General features: G+C 42.2%; 2 protein-coding genes across 2 annotated transcripts; both read right to left on the bottom strand.

Annotated features, from left to right (window-relative positions):
- Positions 1–387: 387 nt before the first annotated feature.
- psma6a (proteasome 20S subunit alpha 6a) lies at positions 388–6,944 on the bottom strand. The gene is made up of 7 exons (XM_030044969.1): positions 6,754–6,944; positions 5,829–5,923; positions 5,005–5,086; positions 4,281–4,436; positions 3,386–3,564; positions 1,964–2,058; positions 388–1,607 (listed from the first exon to the last, which is right to left on the bottom strand). Exons 1-7 carry the CDS (start codon positions 6,827–6,829, stop codon positions 1,550–1,552), a joined length of 741 nt encoding a protein of 246 aa, XP_029900829.1. The 5' UTR covers positions 6,830–6,944; the 3' UTR covers positions 388–1,549.
- A 768-nt stretch (positions 6,945–7,712) lies between these two features.
- Positions 7,713–20,076, bottom strand: prorp (protein only RNase P catalytic subunit). The gene is given in 11 exon segments (XM_030044706.1): positions 7,713–7,924; positions 8,045–8,243; positions 8,710–8,806; positions 8,809–8,857; positions 10,608–10,712; positions 16,624–16,756; positions 17,228–17,275; positions 17,669–17,943; positions 18,129–18,363; positions 18,616–18,754; positions 19,211–20,076. Coding segments are annotated over 11 exon segments (1,878 nt in total). The 5' UTR covers positions 19,680–20,076; the 3' UTR covers positions 7,713–7,795.
- Between the last annotated feature and the right edge of the window lie 184 nt (positions 20,077–20,260).

Here is a 20,260-nt window from a genome sequence, read left to right as displayed (position 1 = left end):
TCTGCATCTTTGACTTGTGATCCTATTACCCACCAGGCTGTGACCTGCTCACTTTGTAGATTCTTTTTTTTTTTTTTTTTTTTTAATCTTTACAACTTAAATGTCTGTGGAAAGCTTCTGCCACCTAAGGCTGCAGACACTTTTCGCAAACATTTAAACACAAGAAATCTGACAATGATCACGGTTTCAAAGGGCTAAATAAAAATTGCAAGTTACACTGACAATATATATTACCATGTATATTTTATACGGTTGTACATAACGAGAGTCTGGCAGCAAACTGGCTCTCAGTAACTGAATTCTGAAGAAAACTCACTTTGTTGAATGACTGGTGAAACAATTTCCATCACAGACAATCTAAGAAAAAGACAACATGGAAGCCTCAGCGTTTGTCAAAAACATTGTATTTAATAGAACTGCAGTAATGTACAGCGATGGCAGGAGACTGGAGGAGGATTGCAGCAGTGGGAGGGGTAGGGAGGAGGACTCTTAAATAATCAGAGACTTTCCGCTGACACTGGCCTCAGACTCAGAACATAGGGGTGTGACGATGATGATAATGTTGCAGCAGGACAATTCCCGCTACTCTGCCCTGGGTTATCAGGAAGTACATCAGAGTACAAACGTCATCGTGGACCAGTGGTTCCCAACACAGCTACGGGCCATCCACTGGTGCTCTTCAAAGAACACCAGAGTCAGAGTCTTCAACGCGCGTCAGTAACAGTAAAGAGATCGACACAGAACTCTGAAGTTCTTGCAGCCCTGAGATAAAAAGGTTGGGAAGCACTGTTAAAATGCAGTGACTCAAGACACCACTGGACCCCACTGGGCCCCAGCTGATGTTTAGGAGTTATCAAGTGCCACTGTTATCACACCCCTAGCTTCGAACCTGCTCGTCACCATCCAGTAATCAGCTTAAATTGTATTTTTTTTTTTTTAACCAACGTCGGGTATATTCATTTCCTCATTATATACTTAAAAAAAATCACTGTCCAGTCCTTGAAGGCTGCATTCTGGTGGCAACAGCTGTGTGACACATCATCAGCCAAGTGGAAAGGTATCGGACTGAGGCATTGTACGAAGGGCCGATTTGAATGTCACTTCTCCAGGCACTGAGATTTGGCAGCTGGCTACAGTGAGGACATGTCAGTACAACTAGAAGGAAAGGCAGGAGGGGTCGGTATTAATATGGTCAGTCAGGGGTGAGGAGTGACCATGGCCACTGCTGCAGAAGGGGGTTGTTGACAAGTTTCATAGTGTCAGATCTGCGCTGTGATCAATTTGAACCCCCCACAGCTCAGGGGAAGGACAACACATACAGAGCACCAGGGTGAGATTTTCCACTATTTCTACCATCCCCTCTGTGCAGGTGTTGTACACCCCATCCTGACCAGGTGATACCGACTCCTCTGTTATCTTCCCTCTAGAGGAGACCTTTGAGTGAGGGAGGCAGGGCTTTCTGGTGTTACCGTTCATCATCCATTTCCAGATCACGGTGAAGGGCAGCAAAAAAAAAACAAAAAAAAAACAAATATACTGCTGTAGTTCCTCAGTCTCTCTCAGACAGAGCCACCAGGTGAGTGTCGATCTCCGCCTCTGACAAAACCCTGCAGCGCACAGTGACACACACATTAATAATGTAACACCCATAATATGGTCATGCACACATACACCAGTGGACAAAACACATGCCAATGGAAGCAACAGACCTTTTTCACAGCAGTCATTTTGACATGAAACAGAGGGTAAACACAGGCATTGCTAATAACATCGATTAAGGTTCTGCTCCATTGAGGTCTAACCAGCCAGGGCCCTGCTATTGTTCATGCTGCCTCACTGGAGAGACTCTTATCCACTTAAATAGAAAAGTATCTTAATGTCATTAGTGACACCTGTATTACACTGCCCTAATAATCATGCTCCTCACTTCCAGATCTGAGGACATTTTCTCTCTCAGGCTTACCTGAACCTTGGGTCTTCTGTAGTGACAACTCCCACTTCCAGCTCAGAGGGTTTAAAGTCGATTGACAGTACGGTGGACAGACAAGAGATAGCCGTCTGTTTTGGAAGGAGAGGGAGAAAAGCAGGACAGGAGAGAGGAAAAGAGGAGGCCTTATCTTAGAGCTATTTGGAAACTGGAACAAATAATTGTCAAATAATTCAAAAGCATGGAAAGAAAATCCTGCCTAAATATACAGGTGTGCATGTAGGCATTTAGGACACACTGAGTAATGACGGAGCGACACCACGGCTGAAAACCTACTGTATGCATGCATGAGTGGACGGATGCCCTCTGTAAGAAGTAAGGACTCAATCACTTAAATTAAATGGAGAAAATCAAAGTTGTTGTCTTTCTTGTAATCATTTTTTAGACTTCTGTAAAAATATAATAAGCTATGTTTGGCTACATAAAAGACCGCACCCTCTTAGAAGTAACTGACTCAGGAAAATCTGCAGAACTTCCTCAGAAAAGAACGAGCAGCAGTTACCGCTCACCTTTACATAACTGTTTCCAGCAATCAGCTGCCAAAACAACCAGAGAAATTCCAATTTTGCCTTTTTCCCTTTCTAAACCAGCTGTTTACAGTCATAAAAGGGCATCGCTGCTTTGACTTAACATTTACTCATAGTGGGAATTACATTTAATAATCTCTGCTTATTATCATGTCATATTTAAAAGACTTCCTACTGTTCCTACTGTGGAGGTAAAATAAAATTCAGTGACTTTTCCATGACTGTACAGGATTATGTCAGCACACTTCCTTTTTTATTATGTATTTTTTTTATATTTATCTATTATTATGTATTTTTTATATATATATTTTTATATTTATCTATTTATTATTATATGTCACATGTTTGTGTTTTTTGAACTCCTGGATAACTGAATTTCCCTGAATGGGAATGGGATGAATAAAGTATCTTCTATTCTATTCTGTTCTATTCCATAACTTATAACTTCCTATGGAGAAAAACAGTTGAAATAAAGCCACCAGCTAATGCAATGAACGTTTCCAAGTTGGAACGCATTTATGAAATTTCCGGACTTCCCTGGAGAATTTGTCAAATTCCCTCACTTTCCCTGTCTGGAAGAGACCTAAAAAAAACCTCACTAACACTCAAGAAATTCCACAATCAGGAGGAGCCCTGCCATTATGTAATTACTGAGCATCTTTTTTTCAAACTGAAGTCCCTATGGCAACTAGAGGTCAGTTTGCTCTGACTGACTGAGATCCCATGACGCTGATGATCAGCATGGGTTTTTTATACTGTGAGAACACAGTATTACTGTATGCATTTGACAACGTTTTCTATGAACATGGAAAGGCTGATAATACATGTGCTATGACAGCTCTGTGTGAGTGTGTGTGTGTGTGTGTCCAACCTCTATGGTCTGCTCGTGGGTCCAGTCCAGTTTCTTCTTGACCTTTTTCTCCAGGAAGCTGGTGGCTTCGGTCTGTTTGACTCCAGCTGCTGTGGCCTTGAACCCACAGTAGTAGCCAGCTGGGTCGCACTTGTAGAGCTGAGGACCCAACTCCTCGTCCACTCCTATCACTATCATACCTGCAGGGAGGGATGGACGAGGCCAGGGAGAGGGAAGAATGGCAGGACGATAGGGAAAAAAGTGGAAACAATGTCGCTTTACACCTCTGTTATTTTCTTTTTCACAGCGGAAAGAGAACAGAGCAAATACTGTATGTTTTGATTTGAATCATCTGTTTTGTTTAACTATATAACATTATTTGATTAGAATTAATAATCTGATTTAAACAGATTAGAGCTATAATTGCCCACTAGGCACTCATTGCACTCCTGGCGAGCCTGGAAGGGGCTTCCCTCTCTTTGCAGTCCTTCCCACTATTTCATCCACACACCACCCCACCCACCAATCCAGTGTATGAAAGAATACATCACCCTGTTTCAAGACGGTTATTTCTTATTTCACCATTTTAATTCTAGTGAATTCTCCACCTTATTTAAGTGTTTACTCACAAACTATTTCAATTTGCTCACCTGTGTTTATATCTTATTCTGTACACCTTGTCTATTTGCACTATGTAATTGTTTAACTCACTACATTCTTAGCCTAACTGTATTTTATCTCTCATGTTTTTATGTATTTTCTATTTCTTCTATGTTAGTGGCCAAACAACACTAGGCAGAGAGACAACAAATGCAAACTAGCCTTTTGTCTAATTCTGGCACACTGACATCTGAACTGACATTCATGTGCACTGTCCCTTTTTCAATAAGTGATCTTCAAAATACACACTACTCACAGCAGCCAAGCGGCCTCATTTCAGCATTCTGTGTGTACACTTGGGAGATATCTGCCATCCGTTTACACAGCATGTCCACAGGGATCTCATAGCCGTACTTATACCTCCAGTTAGCTGCTTCATAACGCGCCCTCTGAACCTGAGACCTGCTGTCAGCTAGAGGAAGGAAGAGACAGAGACAGAAACAAAATACTTTACCCCCCATTAATAATAATAAAAAAAAAAAACATAAAAAAGTAAAAAAAACAAATGCAATCAGGTTGAATTTGCAAGCCACGACGGGTTATTTCTTACCAGTCATTACAGAGGTAACATATTTCATACTGTTTGGAAACTGGAGAGGCAGCTGAATTGACTAACTGTATAATGTTCTGTAATGTGGTCCAAGTAATGCTAAGAGCAGGAACCAGACTAATATTATATTACACATTATGATGTTATCTCTGTAGCTCTGAAATGACAACTGACTGTAATGTAGGAGACATTTCCAGCTCTTAAAAAGGATCATGGTGAACATGGCAACAATGAAGTAACACAGAACAGAAGTTCAATTTTTGCAAACAATTATCCATGACTGAAGTTTACAATGTCTTTGTTCTCTGAAGCATTCTCTTCTGTCTTTGTCTGACTGTTTGATTTCCATCATGGCTGAAGGCAACGCAGACTGAACTGATTAGCTGAAAATGCTAACTGTTAACTGACAGCTGGACGGGCCCTCACTTACCAGTCATGCCAGACATTACACAACCGATGTTCTCTGTGATTCTGAACAGATGTGTGACTGTAGAGGAGTCCAACAGCTTGTCCTAAGAAAAAAAAAAAAAAACATGCTCGAGACATTGCTAAGTCAGCAACATAATGCAATACTGCATTTTGGGACACAATAACCATAACGATAGCTGAGGGGAGAGGGGAAAAAAAACATGTTGTAAATGTACACGCCAAACCTTTGTGAGAAGTCATGGAAATACAGCAATCTCCCTCACAAGTTTAACTCCAGTTAAAGCTTCTGAACAAGGATAAAAATACTCTGATGAATGATTTTTTTAAAAATTGAAAAAGGCCTTGTAAACCCTGTGTCAAACTGCATTCTCATCTAGTGACGCAAAGCAAGAATCATAATCAACAAAGACTGATGCATAAGCTTTTTTTTTTTTTTTTAAACATTAATAATGTCTGGATATGTAAGTGGATTCTCTAATTAGGAAAACAGCGTGACAAAAGGAGCTACATGCAGAAAAGAATAAATGAGAATCACATCTTTTAAATCAATAGTTGCGGAAATTAATCAATTTATGTGGTCACCCATGTGATCAAAACAACAGAGACTGCCTTCTGTGTTGAAATGAGACTCCAGTGCTTTAGCAGCAGTTATAATGGTTGATTGTCCCAAGAGGCGTGACATTATGTGGGTGACACATCATATTTTGCTGCAGGCCGGGTGTACACAAATCCAATATCAGACTCTCTTCTTGAGCTTATTGATGGAGGTCAGACCGGTGTGTGTATGTCTGTGTACAAAGCCTGTGCATTTCCATTTGTACTGACTGGGACTTTCTTTTGAGTGACGACCACAGCGCAGTCCTTCCCTCTGACCGCTACGGATGTCAGTCCTCCCTGGTTGATGGCTTTGAAGGCATACTCTGGTGGGAAACAACAGGTTTACACAAGAGCCACATAAACACATCCTCAAATCCTTTCCCACTGCCTTGACCGAGGAAATGTCCTGACAACCAATCTGCTTGAGTGAGTTATCAGTCAGACAGACAGCAGCTCATTTATGCATCATCATCATCATCTAGCCTGTTATGGCTCAGCTTGGTTTCATAAACTTCCACTTAACAAGAGTGCTGGCATACTTACTAAACTGAGAAGCAAGGACTGTAACCACAACACAACTAGCCCATGATTTGTTTACGTTTCTGCTTCAGGTGGCTCCACAAGTATTAATAAGATCACAAGAGTTAGAGGCTCATTGTGAATTTCTGCTTACTCAGTTTGGTTAACGTTAGCGGAGTGACACGTCCCGTCATTTAAATACCATAACAAACACTACTGGTGTCCTAATGTCACCCTGGTACACAGATAAAATTAGTTTTACAACAGTCACCCAACTAACAATGCTTCAAAATTGCATTTCACGGCTAATAAATGCTACTCTTGAACTAATAATTAGCATGGCTACTCTTGACAGCCTTTACATAACAGTGCTCTGCTAGCTAACCTAGCACAACTAAGACTTTTACGTTTAGCAATAATGCTAATTTAGCTTGTATACTGCGTCTTGCTCGCAACTTGTTTCACCTCAATAAACCCCCTGTTAACTAACGTTATGTTCATTTTCTCACTAGTATTTTTTCTATGTAACTTAAACGCTACATGTGCTAGCTGAGTGGTGCTAGCCGTGATTAGCCGGCTAGCCTGTGGAGATGACAGAGCAGGTTAACTTTTCTTCATCTCTCCCGCCACTCACCGACTTGGTAGAGTCTTCCCTCCGGCGAGAAGATGGTGATGTGGCGGTCAAAGCCCGCACTCGACCCCCGGGACATGTCAGCTGTTAATAACTGAGGTAAACTGGTGCAAAATAAAACTGAAAGTAGTAAAGAGGCTGCCAACACAAGAGAAACATGGACCAGATCTGCCCCGGATGTGCTCTGTCAGTATGAACTGAGCACATCCGGTTTAAGACAGGAGCAAAACAGTAAGCAAGGAGGAGGAAAGGACAGAGAGAAGGAAAGGAGGGAAGAAAGATGGCAAGGAAAGAGAGCAAAGAAAGAAATTAGGAAAGGAAGGGAGGACTGAAGAAAAAAGAAAGAAAGGAGGAAAGGAAAGGAAAGAAACAAACAAAGGAAGGAAGACAGAAAAAGAAAAAGGGATGAAGGAGGGAAGGAAGGAAGGGAAGAGAGGAAGAAAGAAAAAGAAATGAGGAAAGGAAGCAAGGAATGAAGAAAGAAAGAAAGAAAGAAAGGAGGAAAAGAAAGGAGGAATGAAGAAAGAAAGGAGGAAAGGAAGTAAAAAATGAAGGAAGAAAAGAAAGAAAGGGAGGAAGGAGGGATGAAGGAAGGAAGGGAAGAGAGGAAGAGAAAGAAAGGAGGACAGGAAGGGAGGAATGAAGAAAGAAAGACAGGAGGAAAGGAAGGGAGGAATGAAGAAAGAAAGAAAAAAGGAAAGGAGGAAGGAAGAGAGAAAAAGGGAGGGAGGAAGGAAGGAAGGAAGGGAAGAGGGGAAGAAAGAAAGGAGGAAGGAAGGAAAGAAAGGGAGGATAGAAAAAGAAAGAAAGGGATGAAGGAAGGAAGGAAGGAGGAAGGGTAGGGATGATGAAAAAAGGAAAGACAGAAATCAGTGACCTCTGGCACTGTTGACCTCAGTCACCAGCTCAGTCAGAATGAGCCGACATGCCTCAGCTCTAATGAGGTGACACAGTGAGTCGTGTTGGTGTAAACAGTTTATTTACAGGCCCGTGTGTACAGTCAGTGACACTCTGAACAACAAGCACTGCAAAACGCTGCCTGTGTTCACTGTGTGTTGGCCAGGCACAGCCATCTCTGAGGAACTTCATAGGAGCTCCTGTCCTCCGAGTCGTCGTAGGGAACATGCCACGAGCTTCCTGAGGTCTGGACCACGGTGTCATAGCTGGGAATACTCTGAAAGACACCGTGAAAAAAAAAAATTCTGTCAGGCGCTCTTAGTCCAATGAGCTATGTGGGTTGCTTTTACCTGTTCTCCCCTCTCATAATCTCTCCATCCTTCCTCCTCCTCCTCACCTGAAATCGGACCCTCCTGCCCGCTGCCACCGTCCCGTCCACCACCAGCTGGTGTCCCCTCTGCCATTTGAAGAAGAGCCGCCTGGTGGCTCCGTCGGGCAGGCAGGCCTTGTGGTCCCTCATCAGGTCCCGGCTCACGAAGCGACAGTGGTTCCCAGAGTGCAACGTGGCGTACAGCAGGAAGGGGTCGTCCTCTGAGCTGAAAGACACGTGCGCCGAGGGACAGGGAGTGACACAGATATAGACAGACAGATGAGCAAGCAGACAGACCGGCACGTGGTGGGGGGGAGAAAAATGATTCATTTAAGTACTGCGATTCTTGAGCTTTGACCTCCAGATCTCTGAATGAAAATGGGTTCGCTGGGCAGCCACAGCTAAATTGGCTTTGAGTGGAAAGCTGAGACTCTTGTGGATTCAATAAGCCATGTTTGATTCATGTGTGATGATGTTAGCCCCCATAGGGGCCATTTCATTGAAGTGAGAGCATTTTTTTCAAACCTGACATCACTGTATAAAATGACCCACTGTGACATTTAGGACAATGAGAGCCTCATGAAATTTGGATAAAACTTAGATATTCTAGCTGAAAAGCAGGTTACCATGTGCTGTATGGGTTACAAACGGTGTCTGCTTGACGGCATCTGGTTCCGTTCAGATGTACTCACATGTTTTCAGTGAAAAAGCAGTGGGCTTTCTGCTGGACAAGGTTCATGTTGCGTCTATCCCACGACCTGGAGGGCTGCAGCATGTGTTTTCTACCAGCACCAGCACTCTCTGGCCCTGCCGCTCCAGCTCCGACACCACTGCCAACAACTGGATCACACACACGCACACACGCACACACACACACAACTACTGAATGATCAGTACAGTAGAGAAACCTGGATACACAGTTAAGATGCATTTTGGAGGTTACATGACAAATACACTCAGGTGGTGGGTTTTCAGGTGTGTGTTTAGACGCTTTTTGTGAATGAAAACACCAACGGCTGTCTGCCTATTTGAGAGGCCTCTTATTTCTCTGAATGGACCTTTAGAAGCAACAGGCTGTCAGGGAAGGAAGGGCTATCAAAGGGACTTGTGTTTTAAAATTAGTTGCTTTAATCATCTAATGCGACGAATAATCTGCCTTTGTGTCATAATGCAATGAATATGTGAAGCAAGTTGGAAAATCCATTCTGCTCTATTTCCGTAACGTGACCTATTTGTAAAAGCCTCACAGTCCCTGACTTCCTGTGTGGAATCCAGCTCTTCCATAATATTCCAGGAATTCCATAACGAGTGGGAATCCTATAAAAAAAAAAAAAAAAGTCTAATATTTAAAGCATGCTCTGCTTGTGAAGCCAGCTCTGCATGTGATGGCCTGTTTCTATTGCCAGGCTGCACTCGATGAGTCTGGATTTTGTCAAGGGCTTCCTCAATTTAGCAGCAGTCATTATGGCCGGGGAGTCTGCCACTGTGTGCTGTCTGTTCAGAATCAAACATGTTTCCACTTCATGTAAGATTTTGTATTTTCTTCCTCTCTCATCCCATCAGGACAGTCAGTCTCGTTCCTGTGCTGAGAACCTAACCTGCTCCGGGCTGCTGGCCTCAGGCATCAACAGGTCCATTAAAGTATTAAAGGGACAGTTCACCAAATCATGAACATTTGTGTTTATCTGCTCATGCGCGTGCCGATAGACACATTGCTGAAGCATCTTTGTCCATTTAACACAATGCAAGTAGCCTTCACCAAACAACTGAAGTCAATGGATACTGCTTTTTAGCAATCCAAAAACAGAAAAAAGGACGACAAAATTACTCCATGCAACTAATGCAGCATGGTCCACGTCTTCGGAAGCCAAATGATTGCATCCTAAGTGGAAAAGGCCCTTTTTTTACAAGGTATGGGACAATAAATTGATATATTTATTGCAAGCAAACTGGAAACAAAACATTTGACCAACATGGAGTGTTCAGAACAGTAAAAGTATTTTGTGCACTGACTGAGTTAAATCGCTATTGTGTTCTTTGCAATCTTTGATTAAGACTAGCAAAACAAACTTTTATCTATATAAAAATGTTGCTGCTTGTTACTTTAAAAACATGAAAAGGTAGGGAAATATGTTTTTCTGTCTCTCTCCATCTCCATGTCTGTCCTGTACACACTCATTTCTGACAAGTGGTTTGTCTGGTTTAAACCAGACAGTTTGGGACAGAGAGACAGACAGACCAATAGTCAGCCAGGCAACCACACACACACTCAGACACAGACAGACATGTCAGCTGGCAGACAGTAGGTGTGGATAAAACAGGGCAGTGGCCAGTAATAAAGGTAAAACCGCCCCACGCATGCATCGGTGCGCACACAGAAAAGCCCCTCGGGTTGAAGACACTACTGAAAACTGAACCGTAAAACTCCGACCGAGCATGTTCTGAGTGTGTGTGGATGTGTGAGTGTGTACAGGCAATAATTTCGATGGTAGGTAAATTCCTCTTTAGGCTCACATTTCCCTCCTTAAACATTTTGCTGTCTGCTTTCATTCCCCAGTCAAATCATGTGCATTTGTGTGTGTATTGTCACCGTCTCTGATTGCTTGCCCTTGGTGATATTTGCAACGTTCAGGCCGTCAACGACCACATCAAACGCCGGCTTCCCCTGAACAAAAGCCTTGAATCTCTCCAACTCCTACACAAGACAGAGAGAGAGAGAGAGAGAGAGAGAGAGAGAGAGAGGAAGAACAAAAGCAGAGTAAAGATAAAACAAGACAGTACAGCTCGTATTGGTCATTGATTGCATCAGGAGTGGCAATGTAGGAGTTTCATTCAAGAACTAATTTAGAAACAATAACTACTAGATAACCACTAGTGTCTCACGCTTCATGGTGACTTTAATTGCTCAGAACCCTTTTTCATTTATCCACTGTTATGTGAGGGTAATTAAAAATGAAAGTTTACCGTGACCTTCAACATATGATCACCCTTAGGCAACAATTATCAAAATAAACAAAAGACAACAACATTTTCAAATGAGCTTTTTTCCCCTAAAAACTATATTCTTACACGAATCAGCTACTGTATCCCCACTCACAGTTATTTAAGCACAGTGAGTTCACAGTATTTTACAGTAAAGTGTCTTGTCTCCAGCTGAATTATTTTATATTTATACATTAATGCCTTGAATTTCCAATTTCTACTTAATTTTCCCCTATAGCTTCAAAATAAAAAATATACATCTGCTGGTTGTGGTGCTTCATTGAAGCTACATCACACAATAAAATAAATATAAGTATTACAAAAACATAAAAGTAAGAATAAAATACCATTTCTTATAAAATTATATTGAAAGCCAAGACGCCATTGTTTTATGGCTGCAGCATTGTACCAAGTAGAAAATATTGACATGTCATGTGCATAGAAACTGAATGGGTAGAACCAGCGTGGGCCATTCACTTTCTGTGCCTCAATTTATACACATTTCCCTGTAATTCAGCAGCACATATTTGGTATCTTTGGAAACCCTGGGATCTCCCCTAGAATTTACAAGACACTTCTGTGGCTTTGAACAAAGCTCGGCCGCACAGTGATGGCAAACACACCCATGGGAGTGACAGAGCTGAAGCGCTTAAAGTGCTGAGAACCTGACGATATGATAACGGCTGTGGGAAACAGCTGTGAGTTGCAACTACTACAGGTCACGTTGCAACAATTTTCCTGTGACACAGCATCAAATATCATAACTTTAATATAACAGTATACATGTCGTGTAAATTATCATATATTATCTCCTAGTACAACATACATATAATATGCAGACCATGTATAATAGATGCTTAAGTTGTTGAACTGTTCATCTGACATGGTGACAAATCTGAATTTAGGGCTAGATGCATTTACTTTAACCTTCTCGTCAGTTTCATTTTACATTCAGGAATACAGAGTCAAAAAATCTCACACTGTGCTTTTTGATGTAATTTTTGAGCTCAGTGAATCGTGCGGCAGATTTGATTCATTTTGGAGAAGTTCAGCTGCAAGTTCCAGCACTGCAGGCCTGGCTGCCTCACCCACAGGGCGACAAGCTGAGAAAGTGAGCGGGGTGACTGGAGGGCTCACTGGCTGAACATAAAGTTTGTAACTGCACACTGCTCTACAACAAGGCGAGGTGTTTGTTCCTTATCGTGGCTAAAGAGCGTGGCTGAGCTCCAGCTGTGTGCTGACTGGCCCGATGGTTGGCTGGTTTTCTGACTAAGTGATCACAAGCCTTCCTGTAATAAATCTACCTGTTCTTTCCTGCTTCGGACTGACACGGCAGCCTGCCAAGTGACAACAGCCTGACAGTGTGGCACACTTTACGATCACACGCTACAGTGGATTTTAAATATCATTTCCCCATTAACAGAAACTGACTTTACAGGCTTTTGTGCTGGCCAATATGTACGGAGTTAGAAAGAGTGAAGTATTTTTTCTAAAGTAAGTGTCTGGTGTGTTGATCTGAATCTTGAAGTTCAAACAAAGACGGAAATCTGCACTGAGAAATTCTTGTTTGATCTTTATTTTGCTTTCCATATTCACTTTAGAACTTTGCATGCTAATATGACAAAAATCTATATAACTGTGTTCACAGTTTATTTCCAATTGCGATAGTCAACCTACTTTGAAGTGACTATAATGTGTCATTAAAAGCTCTACTGAGTTCAGGAGTTACATTCACAATTGTTGTGAGCCTATAAAGATGCACTATAGACACATGAATGAACATCTGCATGTACTTTCTGCCAAGCTGTTGAACTGAGGTGTTACTCTATGTTTTATATTGCATTACATGGACTTATGAGGGCTCTGTGCATGCAATAACTCTGTATATTAATTTCTCACAGATTGTGACCCACCTTTGGGTCTTGATCTAGTCCCTAAAAACACATCTGTGGTGCAACGCTGTACCATAAAAGGAAAGTTGCGTGGCGGCTCAGAATAGGCCTCCGGCAGTGGAACATTAGTATTTTCACTTTTAGATAGCAGCATTATGGAAATAGGCTGCTGTGAATTCCCCTGGACTGCCACTTCTCACTGCACACAGCGCGCACACACTCACACACACACACTCACACACACACACACACACAAACGTGGTTGCATGAATATGAGCGATCAAAATGTAATAAGAACTTTCAAATAAAAAGCTGAAATATTCCTCCTCTGATGTAACTGTTTCCTACTTAAAACGTCTCTTAAACAAAGTTGTTATTGTTGCTATTCCAATATCTCATTTTTCAGTGCTTTGATTCAGCATGAGATAATGTTATACCTACACTTGCAGGGTGCAGGGTCACACTGGAGGCTAGTTTAAAGGTGGATGGGGGATTTTGAGTGTGTGTGTGTGTGTGTGTGTGTGTGTGTGTGTGTTAGATAGGGAGGGTAGAACGAGTGAATAAATTGGACGATGAAAGTGATGAAAGTAAGATATGGACAGATGATGGGCAAATGAGGCAGAGAAAAAAGAAAGTAGATGCAGGAAAGAGAGAGAGACAGACAGACAGACAGACAGAGAGAGAGAGTGAGTGAGTGAGTGAGAGAGAGAGACAGACAGACAGACAGAGAGAGAGAGAGTGAGTGAGTGAGAGAGAGAGTCCAGCATAATTATCCAGGGACTTTCCAGAGCTGATATGTGAAACCAGCTCATTGTGCTGCTGGGGATAATATGACTGCGTGCGCGCGCACACACACACACACACACACACACACACACACACACTCACACACACAAAGCATACTGTCCCCTACATATGCCATCATAATCACATATAACATAAACTTATTCAACAGGATGAGCACTGACCAACTTAACGTCCAGAAGCCAAAAGCCTATAATCGACTGCAGGATATAGGCTATTATGACATGTATCAATTATGGCTCTAAAGTGTTTAAAGTGAACCTCGTGCCTCATTCTCTCCCAGCGTTGATACTCTGTAGCTCCATTTTTATTATAGTTCTATGTTTTTGTAATGATTACTTCTACATATAGTGATGCATCTAGCACATATTTATATTTATTAATCCAGAGTTAGGTAAGCTATCAACATAGACAGTAAAATTAACTATAGGGGAGCCATACTTTTCCCCATACATCTCACTCATACAGTAACATGCAGACATTGGCAAGAATATGTGGTCATTAAACCCAACGATTGTTTATTTTATTTTTTAGTTTATAATGCTGCTCACTGCTTTTATTGTTTTATCGTTTATATTCAACCGATTGTATCCTATTAATGTCGCTATTGTCTTACAAGATTATATAACGTTCATTTTATCTTCATATTTCATTTCCTAATAGACTATTAACACCCAGCTGTTTTATATTTGCCCAAATTTCATTGATTTTGCGATGCCATAATTCGTTATTCTGTAACTTAAGTATCATACGGGTTTTATTTGTAATTTTTCAGGGAAACCAACTGACTGGGCAGGAAAAAAGGCATGGAAATAATGCACAATATGCTATTGCAACTCGTTTTAAAGCTCTGTATTAAAGACAGAGTGCTATCCACAGCGTCTGGATTGAATTGCTCCATATTACAATATTACAATAGACTAGTTTACATCTGTTGTCTCACAGTGCCATCCAAATGATGATCACGGGCAGAGTGAAAATGCATCCCAAAATATTCAGATTCACTTGTAACAGTAGTATTTACAACAGTAGTAGAAGAACACTTTATAGTTTCAGACTCTATAGGTATACATATGTACTTATTTTATTTTTTATGTTCTGTGATTGTTTTAGTTGTAGGCTAGTGTGTTACAATAAATGGAACAAGACTTGGAAATTGGTGTTGTGGCATATTCTCATACACTAACACACTAACTACTATGTTAATTCCCACATACGGATGGACATTTATCCTCTTTCGCCCTGTAGGCTGGGATCTCCCGGATCTCCATCTGTCCTAGTTTCCCCTCCTGTCTTGGCTTGTGTTGCTTCATTGTTGTCTGAAGCACTCTGTTTGCCCTTAAAATCAATTGAGTCAAATGGGGTATTACTAATAAAGTTGAGATGAATTGACCGTTTGTCTGCCCTCCTCCGCCTGTCTGCTCTGCAGGAGGCGGGTAGCGGTCCAGACAAATTCACATGGAGCAGCACATGCTGGAAATCCCCTCAATTTGGCCTAACTGTCATCGCACTGAAGGTCCCTCTAACGACTGAAATGGAGATAACAGCGAGATCCGCGCTGGGACTATTTCAGGTGAGCAGCCGCATTTGCTGTGCGGTCATTTTTAGCAGCACACCTTCACTTCCTATAGAAACAGGGAAGGCAGTTCCCACTAGTTCAAACATTAGGCTTTGTGTGAATTTGACCAATATTCTGCACAAAACCGCCAAACTTTCCCATATATCATTCATGGTTAATTTGCTATCATTTTCTCATGTTTGAGACAATGCAAGCTGCTATCACACAACATTTTGTATGCTTAAGTGTTACAGTATGTTCATAGGCGCTCATCACAAGAATCTGTGCCAATCTAGATCTAACCACACACCAAACAGTCACAAAACCACCTGGGAGGCACGGGTGATTTTGGTGGCTGTTTTCATTATGAACAAACCAATAGGCCAATCTCCCACGAGCACCTATATGCTTATTAGTCTGTTGTGAATTAGCTGCATCTGCTTTACATCACTGCTATCTTTGTGGTTAAAAGATCATAAAACTGTGAACAGTGATGACGTTGGCATGCTAGTGGCCACAAAGTGAATGAGCTGGGCTGAAGTGCGCAACGTGTTGGTTCAACTAAATACCAGATACCTGTCTCCTGCCAAAAAGAAGTATTTGATGTATAGCTGCACAAAAAAAAGAGGCCACCATTCAGAGGTCATCTTCTGTTTCTTAGACTGCATATTAAATATCACTGTTTGAATCAGGAGCTCACACACAAGTGATTGCATCATGTGCACCTGAAATCCCTTGTGTTTAAACTCAGAACTTAATTTCCCTGAAAGTTTCCCTTTAAGCCGCATCAAAGGGAGATCTGCTCATGAGCTGCTTCACTCATCCAGAAAGTGAAAGTAGCCGTCTGAGGAGGAGTCTGCTATCCTACTTCAATTAACCCTCACTCCCAGATGACTGAGCGTGCACTAATGGCGCCATCTAGTGACAACCAGCATGCAGCCTGATAAAAGAGCTTAACCCACACATACCCGCCCTTATCAAGGAGTAGATAAGCGTGTGAAATCAGTCTTACTAAGTGCAGGTGGAAATAATGAACCACAACATACGGAAGCAAAACCAACACTAGTGCGGGTTCCATTCAAAAGTACATGCTTTCAGACTATGCTTTCAATCTGCCTTGATTAAATATCACCGAATGTAAAGAACGTTAATCGCACTTCCTCTTTTTATAGCTGAATGAGAATGAAACTAAACTACATAGAGTATAAAACTGCATAAGGTGGTCAAAAACAAAGTAAATCCTCTTATTGTTGTGTTTAATCTTCAAATGTTAATGCTTTAAAGTCATTAAATTGAATTAACTGAAGACTTATGAAGGACTGGTAGACACCCTGATTAATGTATGTGTGTGTTTGTGTGTGTGTGTGTACCTCAGGCGTGGTCTTTTTGAAGACATCTCGTCCCTGGATGATGTCTGCCATGACTCTGTCTTTCAGCTGTTGGAACTCATCGGCGCTCAGCTGGATAGACTCTAAGTGTGACCCACAACACCTACACGCACCCCTAAACACACAAATAGAAATATATGCAAAAATGAGTGAAAAAGCACCACCATGCAAGAATACACACACACACACATTTATACCTATACACAAATGTGGTAAAAGCAAGTAAACACATACAAAAGCATACATATCACAATGCACAATGACAAAGAGACATGAATGAAAACATGAATAAAGAGCTTTAGCAATATATGATCCATGATACACATAATACATATTTTGAATTGTGTTTATGTTGCACAGGCTTAAAGATGTAACAGATTGTAACAGGGCTGTGTAGGTATGGACAGTATAAATAATGTGTATCTTTATATACAGACAGGTGAAAATATATAAAGATATAGACAGATATATGAGTATGTGATGGTGATAAGTCATGTTGTATTGGATTTAGAGTTAGTAAATGACAACATGACAATAAAAAGATGCACTTATAAAAATGAAGCTGGAAATGATGTAAATTATTTACTTTGGGTTAACACTGGTCCAGCTTCCTCTCCATTTCTGCCCTGCAAGACTGACAGAGAATAGAAGAGGGACAACAAGGGAGAATAAATTCAGACATATAAAATGGCAAAGAGATATTATGCAGAGTTCATGCAGACTTTACAAACAAAAGTGTTGTGTAAGAGAAAATTAAAGTGCAACAAAACTCCAAACCCAAATCTGTGTGAGGCCTGATCCAGCAGGTACAGCTAAAGATCAGCTACTCTACTTTTCACCACTAGAGGTCAGGCTTTACAGAGATTTGCGTTTAGGGGTTTAGTTATGTGGAAGCCATTAACTTAAAAAATCCTATTTAATGCAGGCAACTCAAGGTTTAGTGAACTGAAAATTGACCCTGACCACAACAAAATCTATCACCTAGTCATCAGTATCTTCATCATACTCAGTTATCCCATGGTCGTACCTCTCGAACCAGGTCTTGATGCCGCCGGCGAGGCCCTGCTGAGGGTACACCTGGTTGTTCCTCATGTAGAGCAGAATGCTCAGCAGCTTCTCCTGGTGGTCCGACTCGGCCTCCTGCCTCTCTCCTCCTCGAAACAGAGTGCTCCATGTCTCCTGGTGTGGGCTCAGGCCCTTTTCCAGGACTTCATCATAAAGTGCCCAGGCGGTGGCCATGTCGTTGTGCACCACTGCCCCAGCTATGATGTCACCGTAGTTGCGTGGCGAGGGAGTGAGGACCTGTTAGGATCAATAAAAATAGGTGAGGATGTAAAGAATAGGGCAAGGTGATGTTACCACCTGTTGGTCTGTATGGGAGGTGACATCACCTGACGGCAAAGACCGGGAACCCTACTTTTCACCACGAGAGGTCAGGCCTCATACAGATTTGGGCCTGTTCTTGTCTAGTCCTCTGCGTCAGTCACCTTCTTTATGTCCTGCAGGACAGAGAGGGCCTCCTTCCACCTCGCCGTCCGGCTGAACGACTTGATGAAGAGGCTGGAGGCTCCCGTGTCCAGAGACTGGAAACTCCTCCGCATGATCTCATAGACGTCAAACACCTCGGCGTCGTGGCCTCTGCTCACACACAGCGTCAGGTACCGTAACAGCAGCTGATAGGACAGCGTCCCCGTTTCCATGGCGACAAAGGTCAGCAGGGACCTGATAACACAATATTACGATCCAAGACAATCTCCAGTCTTATATCATGATATTGATTTAATGTAGATATATCTCCCAACCCTGACACACACACACACACACACACAAACACAGACACAACAAGAAAAACTAAACTGAAATGAGTAAACCCACTCTGTAAACTAACTGAACTGAAAACAAAAAACTTAAAACCAAAATAAAAATGAAAACTAATGAAAAACACAAAACTATAATAATAACTCTGGTTCTCACTTCGCAATATCCAGCTCAGCCCCAGAGAGAAACATTGCGGTCATCATCTGGATGTCGAAGTTTTGCGGACTGTCCGATGCCTCTTTCAGCTTCTTCCACTCGGAGGCAGAGAGCGGCCGCTCTGGAGGCACCGCCTTTCCTGAGAAACATACATTTGGTTGCAGGGAAATCAACTTCACAGATGATTCATTTTCAGGAATCTGTATGACCAGAGGAGATCAGAGGAGAGAGGCAGGAAGGGAGGGCATTGCTGATGATACTAAGAGCAGGGCTGAATGATATATCATTATCATATGGTTATCTAGACATGTGTGATATTAATATCTCAAAAGGACACGATATGAACAATAACTTTAGAGCAAAGGTTAGTCTCTTGCATTACAATACTTGGTGAAGTAACTGCACTGTCCACATCCATTTGGTATTATTATGCTGTTTTTCACTGTTGCAACACTTAAATTTCAAGTAAGTGCTAACCCATTGTCATAACATGCCACGATCGAAATATGTGGCACAGATATCGAGGGATGAAATTTTGTCCATATCGTGCAGCCCTAACTAAGAGTGAGGCTGCTTGCTGTTTGATCTTTCCCACCTGCTCCTCGAACCCGTCTCCCTGCAGACTCCTGCTCCTCCTCCTCCCCGTCCTGAGCAGCCAGGCCTGCCTTCCTCCTCAGCATCTCCGCCCGCCTCTTGGCCGTCCCAGCAGCAAACACGGACTTGGTGAAGGACGGCCTCTCCTGCAGGGCAGAGCCGTCACCTCTTCCCTCCAGCACACCATTCCTCCATCCCTTTTCCCTGGGTCGGATGGCGGCATTTTTTATCCCGTCCGATCCACTGCCAGTCGGTCTGCTGTTCCTTGTGTCTGTCTGCCTGCGATGTGCCACAGCCCTGCCTCCATGATTAGAGTTAGTGCCATCAGTACACAGAGCACATGCCACAGTAGGTGGATGGGATGATTTTGGCAGCATTTTCATGGTGAAGAAACCTGAGTTTCCATGATGGACTAGAGGATTTAGGGGGATCAGGCATATTCTGGCTCTGGACATCAAGGTGGAGCACATCTTAGACTGTCAAGCCTCAAGGTTAGCAGCCTGACTTTAAATTAATGTGGATTATTAGCTTATTAAGAGGCACATTCGCACTGGTTATCACTGGTTACCACGTCAGCTGCAATGCAACTGTGATAGCGAGGCTCCAAAACAGCTCACTAGCGAACAAACGTGTCACAACAGAGGAGACTAGCTGACTTTACCACTGCTGCTAGCATGCTGTTTCAAAATGTCAGACCTGTAGCTACTAAAAGACATGGATCCTGCTCTGCCGCCAACACCAACTCACTAACATCCTCCTCTGAAGGCGACGCACACCGGCTTTCATGGATACGAGATGACTTCCACAGATATTTTTTTTAATGTTTATTCCCTCCGACAAAACTTCACAGGCATGACTCCTGTCGCATATGTGACATCATGTGACAGGGAGCTGCGGTTTTGCAAAATAAAAGCTCAAATTGTTACGCTTGAAAAAAAGTATGTCTAATATTTGTGTCCTGGGCTTTTTGGAAAATGCCAATGCTTCCTTTCGTTTAATAAATTTATATTCTTACCATATTTGTTGTTGTTGCTTGTTTTCTATTTTGCGT

This window comes from Myripristis murdjan, chromosome 22 (genome assembly GCF_902150065.1).
Source record: "Myripristis murdjan chromosome 22, fMyrMur1.1, whole genome shotgun sequence".
Lineage (NCBI taxonomy): Eukaryota > Metazoa > Chordata > Actinopteri > Holocentriformes > Holocentridae > Myripristis > Myripristis murdjan.
The sequence above is the reverse complement of the archived record's forward strand: the minus strand, read 5'-3'. Positions and strand labels throughout refer to the sequence as shown.

Excerpts from the sequence above, each read along its gene's own strand:
- psma6a (XM_030044969.1), bottom strand. The coding sequence starts at position 6,829 with ATGTCCCGGGGGTCGAGTGCGGGCTTTGACCGCCACATCACCATCTTC. Across the intron at positions 5,087-5,828 it reads TCACTCAAAAGAAAGTCCCA|GACAAGCTGTTGGACTCCTC; the intron begins GTCAGTACAAAT and ends TTTTTTTCTTAG. Across the intron at positions 3,565-4,280 it reads AATGAGGCCGCTTGGCTGCT|GTATGATAGTGATAGGAGTG; the intron begins GTGAGTAGTGTG and ends CCCTCCCTGCAG.